At 37.4% G+C, this 17,918-nt stretch overlaps 1 protein-coding gene across 1 annotated transcript in view; it reads right to left on the minus strand.

Moving 5' to 3' along the window:
• Positions 1-17,918, minus strand: part of LOC150110713 (uncharacterized) — a 410,078-nt gene that overhangs the window by 134,384 nt on the left and 257,776 nt on the right. The window contains exon 12 of the mRNA XM_090395888.1: positions 1,025-1,134. Within this exon, the coding sequence (XP_090252014.1) occupies positions 1,025-1,134 (110 nt within the window). The remainder of the gene's footprint in view (positions 1-1,024; positions 1,135-17,918) is intronic.

Raw genomic sequence — 17,918 nt, forward strand, 5'->3', positions numbered from 1 at the left:
TCATCTTTTCAGTTTTAACTTTTTTTGTCATTGGTTTTAAAATTCTTGTTTTTCTTTATATATTTTCTGCAGTTGTTGCTATCTTGTACCCAATACTTTAAATTGAATACCATTTTGGCCCAAAATAAAGTCTTTAGTCAAATTTTTAACCATCTTTATCTTCAAGACATAGGTATGTTAATTAATATCCTTTATTTTATACCTTATTAAATTCAACTTCATTAAAAAAAAAGCGTTCCCCATTGCCAAAAATGGCTTAGATTTTTCTTTCATATTGTAGATAGTTACTATATTTCTCTTTCTCTCTCTCTCTCTCTCTCTCTATATATATATATATATAGAGAGAGAGAGAGAGAGTGCTATTAAATTAACAGTAACGATTAATACTGTTATAGTCTCCTTTAATGAGTCATAATCAGCCATGTAAATAAAAATCCATGTACAACAGCTAGGAAAGTATTCATCAACATATTTACATACATACACACACACACACACACACACACACTGAAAATTTATCACAATTATTCAAACTGTTGTAATAATTTGATTACCTCCAAGATTTCTCCACATATCACTAAAATGTTTCAAGATATTATTATTACATGATACCTCCAAGGAGTCCAAAGACTCATCAAAGGAGGGTACCTATCTACAACTCTCTACCACTCAACCCACCAACTACAATGAACCGAAACTACATCAATGCCATCTACCGCTCACCATCACCACTAATATTTTCACAGACAATCACAAACATCCATGCCCACGGTGGGATTCGAAAGAGCAGCCTTTTGGCTGGAGAGTAGATACGCTAACCAGATTGGCCTTGGTTGGTCATGTTTGGAGTATGGTTTAGTAACTGCATGAGTAGATACATCACATCAAATAAAACAAGATTAAATTAAGGTGCATATATTTTTTATAAGTGTTTATAATTATCTCCTAATGAATTATTAATGAGAGTTACATAACAGGAATGCTGTTTTTGTTGTTTTTCTTTTTTTTTTTCATGTGAACATACCTCACTAGTGCTGAATTTTGAGCAACTGCTTCTATTTTACTATTTAGTGCCTGAGTCATTTTTGCCTTCCATTCATCTCGTTCCATAACTAACTGAGTGACAAGATTTTTCTATAATTAGAGAAAATTATAATAATTTACATAATTACATGTAAAACTTAATATTTTATATAAAATATTATTCTGAATATAACTAATTGATGTTAAAATGTATCAATAAACATGAATGTTACACAAACAAAATGTGTCATTCATGTCAAAGAATTTCTGGAATAAACTATATACAACTAGGAAGAAAATATCAATTTCATTACTGAAGTAAATTGTACATGCCAAAGATTGTTTGTTAGCTCAAGCTAGCATTACATATGCATTTTGAGATATAATGAAATAGCTTATTATTATATCACACCTCCAAGGAGTCCGAAGACTCATCAAGGCAGGGCATCAACTCTGAGTCTCACTACTTCACCAACCCGCATCATCTAACACCAATGCCATCTATCGTCGATTACCACCACTAGTTCTTTCACAGACAATCACAAACATCCATGCCCGCGGTGGGATTCGAACCCACAGCCTTTTGGCTGGAGAGCAGATACGCTAACTACTTGGCCAACCAGGCTGGTTATAAACAGATAAAACTCATTAATATACTTAATACTGGATATGTAACTGTTACACTCCTCATGGTTGTCTTCTGCAATTATTCTATTTAGACTAAAGAAAAGTTGTTAAGATATGATCATTGTGTTATCACATATACTTTTCTTTGTTTATAGCCAATTTCACTGGACAGCTTCACTGGTGTGGGTGTGTGTATGTATCTCTAAGAAATTAAATAATGCTCTTAGGTTAGCAAAGACTAATCTGAAGATGTTTTGTTTGGTAATTAAGTGCTATATTACTGGTTTCATGAAGTTTATTCTATAACTTAAACACAAGTAAGATCCAGTACCAGAACAGGACATATAATCTCTAAAAATGGTTAGATGTGAAATAGTCAACAGAAGGACAAACTGGTACAGCTCTGCAATGATTTGCAAAAAAATAGACAGCTGAAATTCAACATGGGGTACCAAAGACCTGCAAAATTGGTAGTTATGATTATCTTGCCATAATAAGTAAGCAACAAGGATAAATGCATTTATCTATTACAGTGTTCTTTCTTGCAGAAATGAATTGCTTTTATTAGTGGAAAAGTAGTAAAAACAAAACTCACTGTTGTCAGTGAGTCTATAAAACTCACTGACAACAAAGATGAGATCCAAATTCAATGCATGGCGGAAAGAAGGTTATATGTATATAGATATTATGTGAATCACTTCCATAAAAGACTATTAGCTTACAGTACAGTTGTATTTCATAGGGTTATGGATTAGATAATCCAGAAACCCTACTTTACAGACCAATATGGTACTCTTTCAATCCACTTCAGATCTCCAATAATCAAGGTGGTAGCGATCCCAAATTGCAAAATAAAATACAAGGGTTGTTCGAAAAATTTGGTAAAAAAAAGTAACTTAAACATTTTTTTGGAAAAAATCACTTTTATTTCTCAACATAGTCTCTATCGAGGTCTACACATTTGATCCCATCTAAAAAGTAGGATTTGTCAAATTGTGCAAAATAGTCATCGACAGCCTTGATGACATCCTCGTTTGAAGAAACTTTTTTCCCACCGAGCCAAATTTTTAACTTTGGGAACATGAAGAAGTCACGTGGGGCCAAGTCCGGAGAATACGGTGGATGTGTGGGATGGTGCGTTGTCTTGATGAAGTGCACAAATCTTGACCATTTTTTCTTCATTTTTCTTCTTTTGAACAGTCGAACAATGACACATAATAGACTCTTTTTATTGTCTTACACTTTTTTCAAATAGTCTATCAGATAATTCCTCGGGAATCCCAAAAAACAGTGGCCATCACCTTCCCAGCTGACAAAACAGTCTTCGCTTTTTTCGGTGCTCTTTCACCAGGCGTTGTCCATTGTTTTGACTGCTGCTTGGACTCAGGTTTGTAGTGGTGGATCCAAGTTTCGTCTACAGTCACGAATCGACACAAAAAAATCCTGTGAATTGTGTTTAAACATTGACAAACACTGTGTTGAAATGTCTTTTTGCATGCATATTTGATTGACAGTTAACAATCACAGCACCCATGCAGGATACATGGGTGCTTTTTCACAGTTTTTCACAGTACACAGCTTTTTCATGCAGGATATTATACACCCATTCAGTTGAGATGCCTATAATCTCATCAATCTCATGCACTTTCATTTGGCGGTCTTCCATAACGATACCATGGATTTTGTCAATCATTTCCTTTGTAGTGACCTCAGACAGGCATCCAGGGCACACTTCATCTTCGATGGACTTATGACCACATTTAAACTCATTTATCCAAAAATAAATAGTCTTTAATGCTGGCACAGAGTCAACATGAACTGCATCTAACTCGATTTTGATCTGCATGGCAGTCCATGTCTTCAAATAAAAGTGTTTTTTCACTGCACGAAACTTTGCATTTTCCATAAAAATGGAGAAAAACGAAACTCGTTTTTCTCCATTTTTATGAAGAATGTGAACATGGTCATTTTAAACGTTTGCCAAACGAAAACTACACATCGCACATGGCTAAAATTTTGCCAGGGGTCATGAAAAAGATGATAAGTGCAGACACTGGTATGAATGAATGAATTGTGTCGCTGTCTATTGGAAATTTACCAAACTTTTCAAACAACCCTCATACTTCTACCACCTAAAAATATTTAGAAAATATCCATGATTATGGTGGAATTCAAACTTATAACCTACTGATAACAATTTGGCCAATCTAGCTAAGCATATATATCACAGAAAACTGAAAAACTACACAACAGTGCTGTGTATGTATGTGTGTGTGTGTGTGGGGGGGGAACTAATAGCAGCTTCAAACTATCAAATGGATGTTGAAGTTTCTTGTGCTTTATTTTTAATAGGTGTGTAGGAATAATGTCAGTTTAGCAGAATAGCACTCATGAAAATACCTATATGTGTATTGCAGCATAGGTTAAATGTGAAGCTGGTGATTATCTCACTAGCCACTTGATGTATTCAAAGCTACAGTATGTTATACTGTAGTATGAAATTACCTGTTGGAGGTTTAAAAAGTAGTCAGAGGTTTAGAGCAGAATGATAGATGGTGGTCATCATTCCAAGAAGAATTATTTCAGTTATTTAGTCACAGTAGGTATGTAACTAGTTTGGGTTTCATTAGTGCATAAGAAACTGAAAGCATATTTTGTTATATTCGAAGGTTCAAGCACTACAAAGGTTTTTTTTACATAAATATGCAAAAAAAAAAAAAAGTCAAATAAAATGTTTACCAACAAAAAGAAGTTAGCAAACAAAAAAAAAATGTCTGCGACTAGAAAATAAATAAATCCATAAGCAGTTTATGCATGCAGGTCTGCTCTGACATAATTGAAATAATCTTTGCTGGCATGAAGGCCTTCAATTCCCACCCCCACACACACCACCACCACCTTCCACATAAAATTCATGACAACTATCCAAGCTGTGGTTCATTAACAAGTGTTCCAAAACAGTCCGTGATAAAAATTCAGCATATCTGAAATAATTCAAGTGAAAAACCTCAGCATTGCACTCAGCCTGACTACAGCTTCCTTCCAATATCTAGTTTAAAATATAACATAATATATTTAATGTTAAAGCAGAAGATTTTTAAGAGTCAAATATCAAAACCTTGACTCATACTAAGAAAAAATATAAAATATGAGCTTTAATATGTAAAATATGACCATAGCAGAAGACCAGAATAGTCTTCTGCTGAGGTCAAACAACTTCTCTGTTTTCCACCTTCATATTCAGATGATAACATTATTCAAATATGTCTGACCTTGGCATCAAGCTTCCCCTTCTATTCTTGCACAGCCAAAAAAGGAAAGTATCAGAAATATCCTCATTAGTTATGATTATTATTATTATTCAGGCCTCCATGGAGTCAAAAGACTCATCGTGGGAGGTCCTTCCTAAGAACATAAAGTCTGTCAAGACTCATCGAGGGAAGGTTCCCCCTAAGAAACACAAAGTCTATCATACCACTCCTTAAACTCATTGACCGTTCTTGCCCTCACCACTCTACCAGGCAATGCATTCCACGGCTCAACCACCCTCCATGCAAATAAACCACTCCTCACCCTCTTGCCTCACAGTTTCCTTTCGTAACTTCCAGGGCTGGCCTCTTGTCATTACTCCTTCCCGCTGTTCAACCAAGTGAAAGAACTCCCCAGTGTCAACCCTGTAACCACCTCTCAACAGTTTAAAAGTCTCAATCATATCACCTCTCCTTCTATCTGCCAAACTCTGCAGTCCACATTCCCTCAGCCGATTCTCATAACTATCCTTGTACAGTCCTGAGACCATCTTTGTCATCCGTCTTTATATCTTTTCCACAGTTAATTTATCCCTTTCAAATCCTGGGGACCAAATCTGAGAACAATAGTCCAAGTGTGGTCTGATCAGAGACTTATACAATGGAATGATAACCCTCTTATCTCTGCAGGTCAGTGTCCTTCTCATAATTGCAGCAATCCTCTGTGTTACCTTCACCACCTTTACAATATGTCCCCTAAACTTCAGGTTTCTATCAATCATCAACCCCAGATCTCTTGTCTCCCCAACTTCCTCCACTATAACTCCTCCCATAGAGTATGCAGCATCCCATCAATGTTTCCCAAACCTCAAGACCTTACATTTTGCTGCATTAAACTGACACACCCATTCATTTGCCCATCTATCTAGCTTATTCGAATCCTCTTGCAGGGCTACCACAACTGCACTATTACTAATAATCCTTCCCAGCTTCGCATCATCTGCAAACAACTGAATATCCCCTTGCAATCCACTGGCAATGTCATTGATATAAAGATTAAACAATATAGGTCCTAGTACTGAGCCCTGTGGGACCCCACTTGTAACCTTCTGTCTCCTTGAAACTGCTCCAACATACACAACTCTCTGATACCTATCAGACAGCCAATCCTGAATCCAGTTGACCAATCTGACATCCAGACCCGTGTATTGCAACTTAAATATCAGCTTATCATGTGGCACCCTGTTAAATGCCTTTGCTAAGTCGAAGAAAATTGCAGTATATGCCTTTCCCTCATCTAATGTTCTTGTAACTTTATTATAAAAGGCTAGCATATTGCTAAAACAAGAGCGCCCTTTCACAAATCCATGTTGACTCTCACAGATAACATTACCCTCATCTGCCCAGTGCTGTATACGGTCCCCCACTACTTTCTCCAAGATCTTAACAACTACTGATGACACACAGACTGGTCTATAATTAGACACTTCCAGTCTGTTACCACCCTTATGCAATGGCACTACCTTCCTTCCATTCCCTGGGCACCTTTGCTGAAGCCAGACTTTTATTGAAAAGCCAGGTTAAAGGCACTATCAGTTCCCTAGCACATTCTCTCAAAACTCGTGGTGAAATACTATCCAGTCCCAAAGCTTTATTGACATCCAGAGTTCTCAGTATCTGAACACACTCTCCTCCTGTTCCTCTAAACTTGAACCTGCCCTATCCCTCTAGCATTAAAACTGACTCCTCCAGGATGAAATACTTCAATAAAGTGGTCATTGAACAATTCCACTATGTCCTCTGCATCAGTCACTCTATTCCCATTTTTATCCCACAATATCATTCTTCCACAGTCATTACTCCTCCTACTGGCCACATAGCTAAAAAATTCCCTAGGATTTTCTTTGGATCTTAGGGCCAATCTCCTCTCATATTCCAGTTTCGCTTTCCTTACCACACTAGTCACTCTTCTGGCCTGTGCCTTATATTCTTCACGCATCCTCTCTTCACCTGTCTCCTTATATCTCTTCCATAGCCTCTTTTTCGCATGCAATTCCTGTTTAATATTGTTTGTCATCCACTTTACTCCAAATTGTATCCTCTTCTTCACTCGTGAAGAAGAGGATACAATTTACCTCTCGTGGTATACAACTTACCATTGCTGCTAACAAATATTCTTTGAAATTTCCCACGCACTAACGATATCCCGGCCTTCCAATTCCTCCCTCCATGAAACTTCCCGAAGTTGACGTCTAAGACTATTATAATCACCTGCATTATTATTCCACATAAGTTCCCATCTCTTTGATGCTCCTGCACGTGTATTCATTTTCCAAGTCAAAACCATATGGTCACTCTCTCCAACTGGTGGGAGAGATGTCATCTCAGTTATTATCAACTCATCTGATGCTATAACCAAATCTAAAACTCTTGAACCTCTTGTTCCCTCTGCTACATGTAGCATAAGACATTTGTCCCTCAAGAATTCTAGAAATTCCATTCCACTACTGCTACATGCATCTTCCTCTCTCCAATTTATACTACTGTAGTTAAAATCTCCCATAACAATTATTCTTCTTGCACTTGGCAAACTTAGCTGTCTAAACATCTCCTAGTCCCCATCCTCCGTGCTCCTGGGTCTGTAGCAACACCCCACTAAATATCCTGTATTGCCTATCTCTACCTCACACCATATGCTTTCAAAATCATTTGTCTCACTTATCATAAGCAGTACCCCACCACCACCACGCTTTCCCCTCCTATCCTGCTGAAAAATGCTGTACCCAGCAACTTCTATTCCTGTTATTATATCCTCTTCTGTCAACCACGTCTCAGTGATCCCAATAATTTTTGGCCAGGCTGATGCTATCTGCGCCACCAATTCCTCTCCCTTATTCCGGATACTCCTGGCATTAGTATAAAGCATATAAATGCCATTCTTTCTATACCCAGCATTATCCCTTCTAGACTCCACTGGGCTCAGTGTTACCTGACATTGTCTCCCTCCTCCCAAATATCCATTTCCACAAGAGGCCACCCCCTGCTATCATCCTCCCTGGGATACACTGATTCGTTCAGAACAGCAATCTCTCCAGATGCCTACGTCCTTCCTCATACAAATGTAAACGGTCTCTCGCATACAATTCCTCTCTTTCCTCAAACGCACTCCAAGCATCCACATATACCAGTCCTCTCTTGTCACACATTCTTGCTATTATGCCATTCAATATCACCGTTCTTCTGCTCAGCTGATCATTATCATACCTAGGCAACACACACACTATTTTTCCTCTCTCTGTCTTCTTCCGTACAGCCTCAAGCAAAAACCTCATATCTCTAGCTGCCCGACTTACATTACCACTCAAATCATTCGTTCCTACCATCACAATCATCTCATCCACACTTTCACCTCTCTTAATTGCCATAGCCACCCTTTCTATTGTTCCTCCTGGCAAACACTCCTCATGCATCCTATCTTGAACACCACAGATCATTGAGTCGCCATACATTATACCTCTTACCATTCCCTCTCTCCTATTGTTTCCATTCTCTCCTCTTCTTTCATTCCCATAGGTCTCTCTCATTCCCTCTCCTCTACTACTATTCTCTCTCTTCTAGCATTCCCATACCTCTCTCCTACTATTTCCATTCTCTCCTCTTCTAGCACTTCCATATCTCTCTCTCTCATTCCGTCTCTCCTACTGTTTCCATCCTCTCGTCTGCTAGCATTCCCATACCTCTCTCTCATTCCATCTCTCCTACTGTTTCCATTCTCTCCTCTTCTAGCACCCCCATACCTCTCACTCATACTCCCTAAATTCTCTCTCTCTCTCTCCCCTACTCTGATTCTCCTTGCATTTATCTCTTCCATTCTCCTAATCTTATCTTTCATACTTCTGCTCTCATTCACAAGACATTCCACCTCCTCTTTCAACTCATCTATCTCCCTCTGCAGGTTAGTCACTCTTAATCTAAATTCACTCTCCCAAACAAAACCATCTCCTAAACTTTCACAGTCACTCACACCTTCCACACTATCGACTATTATTTTCTCATTCATATATCTCTTTTTTTCATTCTCTCCTATTACACTACTTGTCTTCCTACATTCATTCCCCATTCCTGGAGCAACAAAGTCGGATATCGATATTTCTAATGCACTTATTTCCTCCAACTGCCTGTATTTTGCGCATATACGCTCTCTGCTCTTTTTCACAAGCCACATATCTAATTCCCGAGACACATACATGCCGCAAGTATGCCACAAAGTCCCTTATGATATTGCTAATAATTGAGTTCTTAAATGGTGGAGGACTTGGCGATACGCCACTTGTGACTGCTACTGAATCCGTCATCATTCCTTACTGCCGAGTAGTGCAATCGTTAATTATTCAATTAATAAATTCCGTTAAATAAATAGAAAAAAAAACTACAAACAATTACAAGCAAAACAAAACATTTAAGTACACTAAATAAAATGAAATATAACTAAATACAGTAATGAAAACTTAGCTTCGTTTTGTCTTCCACCGTTATGCATTCGATTCTGAAGGTAACCAAAATATATTATATCGTGTCCAAAAAACAACCACTGAAGTACACTCGTATTCAGAGAAACAATTTAGCACTCAAAAACGTAGAAAAATGGAAAAAAAAAAAAACCGGACTATTCACCAATTAAAAATCACTTTTTTCTACACAGCTCAAATTCACTGCCACATGCTACGGCCTGATGCCAAGAGATCTTCTAGTTTTGATGGTAGATCCCAAATGTACTCAAAATATGCATTCTGAAATAAATAGCCATCCTATATCATCTATGCAAGCTGATGAAGTCTGTCTCTTTTTAACATTATTACAATAAATTTCACAGATAAAAATACATTGGGAAAAAGTAAATTAAAGTTATTAAAAACTTTACAGATTACATTTCTCTAGTTTCTTCAAGCTGGACATGCATTTTATTTTATTTTATTTTTGATAAAATTATGGGGACTACTACCTTACGAATAATAACTTGAATTTCTCAGTGTTTCGAATTTCATATTAAGGTCATCATTTGGAGTATGCATGCACACACACGCACACTGCTTGGAAAGAAGTCAATAGGCACCATAGTGTGAGGAACAAATATCCATGACACCCACCTTAATAAGAAGTATGATCTCCTTTCACTGCGATGCCTACAGCAATCCTACGAGGCATACTTTCCACATGCATAAGATAGTGATCAGTGAGAATTTTGGACCATTCTTCCTGTAGTCATGTAATGAGGTCCTGGACTGTTGTGGGATGGATGTCCCTTGTTTAAAAGGGTTGAAATCAGGGCTCTGTGGAGGCCAGTCAAGTGTGGTGATGTTCACAAACCATGCAATTACATGTGGTGATGTTCACAAACCATGCAGCCTTATGACACAGTGTATAAGGCTGCTGGCCAATTTCGTAGAAATGCCAGAAAGTAATAAGCATGGCATCCTAGATACCTCTCAGTTCAATGTTTGTGGCACCACAGAGGTCCAAAGCCAAATCAGGAAAAATAGAACCATACCATCACACCACCACCTCTGAATTTAATAGTTTGGATTATGTACTCTGATAGATGTTCACCAAGCATCCACTACACTTACACCCACCTGCTCGGTATAGGATATAGCTTGATTCATTGCTCCATAATAATTTTCCAAACTTCTATCCATCCAAGCACTCTTGCATATTTCATCCTTACCATGGATACCCCTATTGTGAGCCTTGGTTCTGAATGTTTTTTGTGCAGATTCATTTCCCAGTCAATGCCCTCGGCATTCAATATGTCAGCCAACGAATGCTGGTTTTTACATGTTATCCTTTGTAGTATCCTACCGTCATATTCAGTGAGTGTGGTGAGTATCCACTGAGGCCTACAACATGGTATTCTATCACAAAGCCTCTTTCAAACTTCATCAGTTCACTTCTTAAAGCTATTTCACCGAGACACTGTTGTACTGACTTGAGAGTATCATATTTCTGTAATTTATGCTTGGCTACAAACACGACTCGTTGCATGGCATGATGCACCTTGCCCATGGTGGGGGGGGGGATGTCCGTTGACTTCTTTCCAAGTGACAGACACAAGCTACATTGCAATTCAAACAGTATGACACAAAGCAACAGTATGGTCAACAATTTGGTCAACCATTGTTTTTCTGGCCTTACCTCTAGTGTGAAAAAAAAACTTACATCAAAGCCAATTTTATATGGCCAGAGAACAAACTCTGTATTAACTTTTAATACAGCAATAGCCATTTCCTCCTTTCTAGTCAACCATATCTAGGACACTATTCATCACCATAATGAACAGCAATGGAGATAAGATTCTTTGTCAATTTTGATGTGCAAACCACTCTGAATTATTAGATTTAGTCTTTTAGTCTTTAAATTTAATAATTCAAAATAATAATTCCTTGTCTACATTCTCAACAGGAATTCCAAATCAAGAAATGACATAAACAGGCTTTTTCCAAATTCCCTGTGTCTTTCAAACATTTCTATTACAACAAAAATCAGATTGATGGTTTGATCATTCTTTTCTAAAACCACATTGCTATTCTCTCAGGCTTTCCTCTATTTCATATCTTATTCTTGTTGACATTATCCTTTCATAAATCTCAGCACAGTGGCACAATAACGTTATTTCTCTATAGTTACTACATTTTGTTTTTTATATATTGGAACAATAATCCCCTTGGTCCAATCATCAGGCATTACCTTCTTTCTTCAGATCAGTCTAAAGATGTCACATAACCATTTCAATCCTGTACTACCAGAAGCTCTGATCAGTTCAACATGCAAACCACCTATTCCAGGGTCTAGATTTTCCATTCTTCATCCTCTTTAATGCTTCTTCAACCTCTTCCATACTTATCTCTCTTATCCACCTATTATCTATCTGTCCCATCGGTATTCATCCAAATTTATTTCATTATGGCTTTCATCTTTATTAAACACATTTCTAAAATAACATTGCCAAATTATCCTAATCTCTCCTTAGTCAACATTTCTATCCCCATTTATTTTAACTTGACTGCTTCTATAGCACTCTCTCATTCCAGCAGTCTGTTTCTTTCTTGCTTCCACATACTTCTGCTGTTCCTACCATACATCTTGAAATTTTTCTCATTCCTCATTTACATTATTTATAACTCATGGGCCTGACCTAATCTGAGACTCAAATTCTTGATTTAATTCAGACTGTTTCAATGTACACAGTTTCAGCTTCCTCTCTCTCTTTTTTTTTCTTGCACAATTATCTTCCAAATAAATTTCACCAAACAAATCCTAACTCAACATCAGCAGAGTTCAAGATTGGCGCCATTAAAGCCAATCATGACACAAAAAGCAGCAATGGAAAAAACTGAAACTAGCAGAAGAGTTGGATAAGTATCAGACCAACACAATAGGTGTTACCAAAACAAAGAAGAAAAAAACAAATGATAATCTTCTTAAATGGCAGACAATATCAAGTACAATGATTGTCAGAAAAAGGAACTGGACAATAGAAATTATTTGTACCTATTGTCCCATAGAAGCTTCTACTAAGGAAGAAGTGGAGTTATTTTTCAAGGCATTAGAGAAGGCAGCTGACACAACGAAAAAGGAAATGTTGGTCCTTGTAGGAGATATAAAGAGCAGTGTAGGAAATGATTATTAGATGTATAGAAATATTTTGAGAAAATAGTAAAGCTAATAATAATGGCAAGTACCTGCTGGATTTCTTTATGACATGGACTAGTCATTACTAACACCATATTCCAATAAAAAGATGTGCACAAATTCACATGGAGAAAATATGCAAGAAATAAGAAAAGTCTCATTGACTATGCTATTGTTGATAACAATTTTCAAACTGGTTCAGGATAAAAGAGTATACAAAGGATTTGAAATTGGAAGGGATCGCCATTTAGTTTTGAGTAAGATTATCATTATTCAGACCTCCAAGGAGTCAAAAGAATCATCGGGGGGGAGGTCCTTCTTAGGAAACACAAGTCTATCAAGACTCATCGTGGAAGGTCCATGCTAGGAAACACAGAGTCTATCATACCACTCCTTAAACTCATTGACCGTTCTCGCTCTCACCACTCTATCAGGCAATGCATTCCACGGTTCAACTACCGTACAGCCAAAGAAACCACTCCTCATCCTCTTGCTCAGTTTCCTTTCGTAACTTCTAGGGAATGGCCCCTTGTCATCACTCCATCCCGCTGTTCAACCAAGCAAAAGAATTCCCCAGTGTCAACCCTGTGACCACCTCTCAACAGTTTAGGACTGTACAATATCACCTCTCCTTCTATCCACCAAACTCTGCAGTCCACATTCCCTTAGACGATCCTCATAAATAACATTGTACAGTCCTGAAACTGTCTTTGTTATCCACCTTTGTACCCTTTCCACAGGTAATTTATCCCCTTCAAATCCTGGGGAACAAATCTGAGAACAATAGTTTAAGTGTGGTCTGATCAGGGTCTTATACAACGAAATTATAACTCTTTTATCTCTGCAGGTCAGCGTTCTTCTCAGTATTGCAGCAATCCTCTGTGTTACCTTCACCACCTTTGCAATATGTCCCCTGAATTTCAGGTTTCTATCAATCATCAACCCCAGATCTCATGTCTCTCCTACTTCCTCCAGCATAGCTCCTCCAATAGAGTAAACCTCAAGACCTTACATTTTGCTGCATTAAAATGACACCCCATTCATTTGCCCATCTGTCTAGCTTATTCAAATCCTCTCGCAGGACTTCTACATCTACACTATTACTTATAATTCTTCCCAGCTTCACATCATCTATGATGTGAAGCTGGGAAGAATTATAAGGAAGAATTATTCAATGAGGTAGAGGGTCATTGATATAAAGGTTAAACAATATAGGTCCCAGTATTGAGACCCGTGGGACCCACTTGTAACACTTTGCCTCACTGAAACTACCCCACCATACACAACTCTCTTATACCCATCGGACAGCCAATCCTGAATCCTGGATAGGCTAGCTGGTATTCCTGAATAATAAATAACCAGGTTTTAACTTGGAGACATATTTTATTAACACTAGATGTATTTCTTCAACATATTTTCGCTGTCTATATAACTGACAACATCTTCATACATTGGCAATGCATCAAGAAAAATAACCCAAATATTAAAATCAGTCAACATCAGAACAGCCTTCAAGCCAGTTAACATCTTATGAAGTTTCTTACATTCTCCTAAATTCCCCTGGAGTATACAAGATTCCATGTTCTTATGCAAAGATGTATGTAGGTCAAACTAGGAAACGTTTCAAAATCCATAAAAAAGAACATGTAAGCGATGTTGAAAACAAAAGGAAAGAAAAAACCAGCAATAAACTAAACATTTTCCAGCAGCTATTATTTTTATAAATTGAAAAAACTGGAATAATAGTTTAATCAAGTGTATCATTAAAGTGGACTTATAGCACACATCCTGAAAGAACATTATACAGTAAAATGCCAAGCATTCTCCATGCCTTACTTAGAAGAGAATTACTTTAATTTGTTTGATTTGTTCATTTGCCTTTTGAGTGAATGACTTTGGAAGATACACTAAATAAAAACCAAGGAACAATCCTTCACAACATTTGGAAATTAATATGTGTAATATCAAGATCACTCCTATGGCAGCAATCATATACAGAGTTTACACAACAATGTAGAGAATGCACACAACATGCTAAATAATACAGGTGATTAAACTATTATTCAAGTTTTTCAATTTATATAAATAATAGCTGCTGGAAAATGTTTAGTTTATTGCTGTTTTTTTCCCTTATGTTAAATAACCTCCTGAAAATGCTGTCAGCCATATAGACAACAAAATGTGTCAAAGAAATACAGGGGGCAATCAAAATTAAACCATCGCTGTTGTGGAGCGTCATCCAAATGCATCTAAGGCCTTGTGGAGTGTCATCCAAATGCTGTGAAACTTTACAAGAATATAATTGTGCATGAAGCGATATCTGAGAGAAAAAAAAAAGTAGTTTCAAAATTCTCTACTAGGCGACTCTTTATTATTATTTGACACCTCCAGGGAGTCCAAAGACTCATTTATGATGTAGTAATTTTTCTGTGTTTGTAAGAAAAAGAAAAGTGACACAAGCATGAATAATACGTTTTTATTCACTTCCATTATGCATTCACAGGCTGTACTGTTCAATGTTCTGCCCTTCCCGAGTTCGCCACAAACTGCATCCTTTGCACAGTGTGTTCAATGGCAGAATGCAGCTGGTTGGGAATGATGTTGCACACATGATGCATTATGTTGTCATTCTGTGCTGGAAAGTTATCAGGATCATCCTGATAAACCCCAGAGCCAAGTTTTGTGCAGTCCATACCAAGCAGTTTGGGTATTCATAGCTCCATTCAGGTGAAAGTGAGCTTCATCTTCCTCACAAAATCATCTATGCAGCATCTAACTCCACTCAAGCAAGGAATGTTAAAGTGAATGTCAGTCGACTTTCAAAATCCTGAGGTGCAACTCCTGTGCCAGGGTTATCTTGAATGGGTAAAAATACAGAATCTTCTGTAGAATTTTCCAGAAAGTCGTGTAAGGTACATCCATATGTCTTGATACAGAACGTGCACTGCATGCTCCACTACTAGTGCTTTACAACTTCATTCACTTGTTGTGAACCGAATGGTTTGCAACCTCTGCCAGGTCTAACTTCCAACGATCCCATTTCTTTAAAATGACTAATCATTCGTCGGAGCACATGGAGATAGTGTACCTCGTCACCATTTGTTCAGGTGATGAAATCTGCAGAGTGTAGAAACAGCATTGCAATTGTTTAGGTAGCACAGCTTCATGAGCAAAGCACGTTGGGGCAAGGTTAGTGCCATCACTGCGGATGGTATTAACTACCAGAATGAAGGGAAATTCCCGTGTCCATCTTTTTAAACCCTTTTGGCACTTGTCAAGTAGCATGATATGCAAATTCCACGTATCTGGTGTTTACAATGCCACTTGTGGTGGATTTTGGAGCTACTTTTTTTTTTTTTCAGATATCATTTTGCATGACACATAACGCATTCCTGCAAAGTTTCGGAGCATTTGCTTCACTGGATGGTGCTCCACAAGGTGTTAAACAGGAATACTTTAATTTTGATCACCTACAGCTAGTGTTAATAAAAAAAATGTCTACAGGTTATTTATCATTATTATTACATAACAACCTTCAAGGACTTATCGTGGAAGGGCCTTCTACTCCACTCTGCTATACACATCCAACCATCTCCCCTACTACACACACACAACTACCATCAATGCCATGACTGCCCATCACCACCACCACCAACAGTACTTTTTGTCTGTACATTGTGTGTGTGTTCTGAAGGCTGATTTGCCTGTACATGGGATAAAAAACCAGAATTTCCAGGAGGAATAAACCCTGCTACCTCCACAGAGATCGGCTAACTTACTTTCAAATGAAAAGCCCAATTTTTCATCCTCTTATCTTTAGATTTCTTATGTTACATGTTTGTTATTATCCTGCCTTTACCTTTTTAGCTTGTTATTATGAAGGAAACTGAGAAAATCTTCATCAAATATAAAATATTTTTCATTTTTATAGTTAAAGCATGATGACAGGAATCTTCATAGATTCCTCTCATCACAATAAGGATCAAACTCAGGCCTTTTCCAATCAAAGGGTGCAATATATTATCCTGTTAATCTACTCTTATTGAATTACCTATAAATATTTGGTATTCCTATTACTTCTTTTCTCCTGCTTCTTGTTGAAGCAGGGGCCAAAGAAGTGCATTCACATCAATAGGATTTTTCTACCTTTTCTGGATGTTCATAAGTCACACTGTACAGCAGTCAGAGCAACAGAACTCTGGATCCCAGTGATGATGATCTGGAGAATATTAAAGTAAAACAGTCTCAAGAGAAGTAGAGGAAAGATTATGGGAATAAAATATATGTATAAAGACGAATACTATAAGGTGGAAGGTCTCTTTCCCCCTACGAACAGGTGCCCCAGGAGGAAGCAAGGGTTTTGATCAAGAGAGTAGAAATAATGAGATCATGGGGAAGGAACAGAAGAAAATCACAGATCTCATTTTGTGTGGCACCATTTTAGTGCCCAAAAACATGAAGAAAATAAGAAAATAATGAATAGATATGGAGATAAAAAAAATCTGTAAAGAATAAGCAGTATCTAATATATAAAGGAGAATATTGCATCATCTGTGCTTTATGCATTAGAAATCTGGGGGCCAAAATCTAAACTTTGCATGGCATCCCAGAAAAAGGTTAATTTAGAAATCAAACTTTCTCTTCTTAGCTGGCAGCATAAAAATATTTTTATTTATTCATTTTCTTTTAGACGAAGACAGACAAAGTTCTAGCTATGATATCACCAATACTCTTGAGTAAGAGTTTAATCAGCGACTTTGTTGTAAAAAGTGACTAATGTAAAAATGAAGCAGAATCTTGATTAGGAGTACTTTTGATTATGGTTTAAAAGCAAACTTTCCAAGACTCTACCCCATCTGCATTACCTTCTCATTAAAATAAAATTATCAGGTATGCTATTTAGAGGACAGAAAAGTGAAGCATTTAATTTCTTATTTATTTCTTGGCATCTGTGAATACCAAACATTATATACACACAAACACACACAGTTTAGTGTTTAAAAGCATATCAAATATCATCTGCTTAATGTGTCAGGCTCCATGGTCCGAGATGGTCAACTAACTTTGCTTCATATAAACCTCATCTATGCTAAGATAAAACAGCAAATCCTATCTTCACTGTCTTCTGTATGCCCAACTGAGTATTCTCTCATTGGTTTGCTTTTGAGGGAGAAAAGAATTCTAGTTCTAGTGGGGTATATATTCAGCTGGTTTGGAGCGGGACCACTGATCATTGTGCATGGTGCCATGAAGAAAGCTCAGTACCTTGATATTCTGGATAATCAGATGCTGCCTACACTGTGGAGTTTTTATGCAATGGACCCATGTTAC

The sequence above is a fragment of the Typopeltis vanoorti genome, chromosome 1, assembly GCF_054136105.1.
Source record: "Typopeltis vanoorti isolate ZY-2024b chromosome 1, IOZ_Tvanoo_1.0, whole genome shotgun sequence".
In the NCBI taxonomy this organism is placed as follows: Eukaryota; Metazoa; Arthropoda; class Arachnida; order Uropygi; family Thelyphonidae; genus Typopeltis; species Typopeltis vanoorti.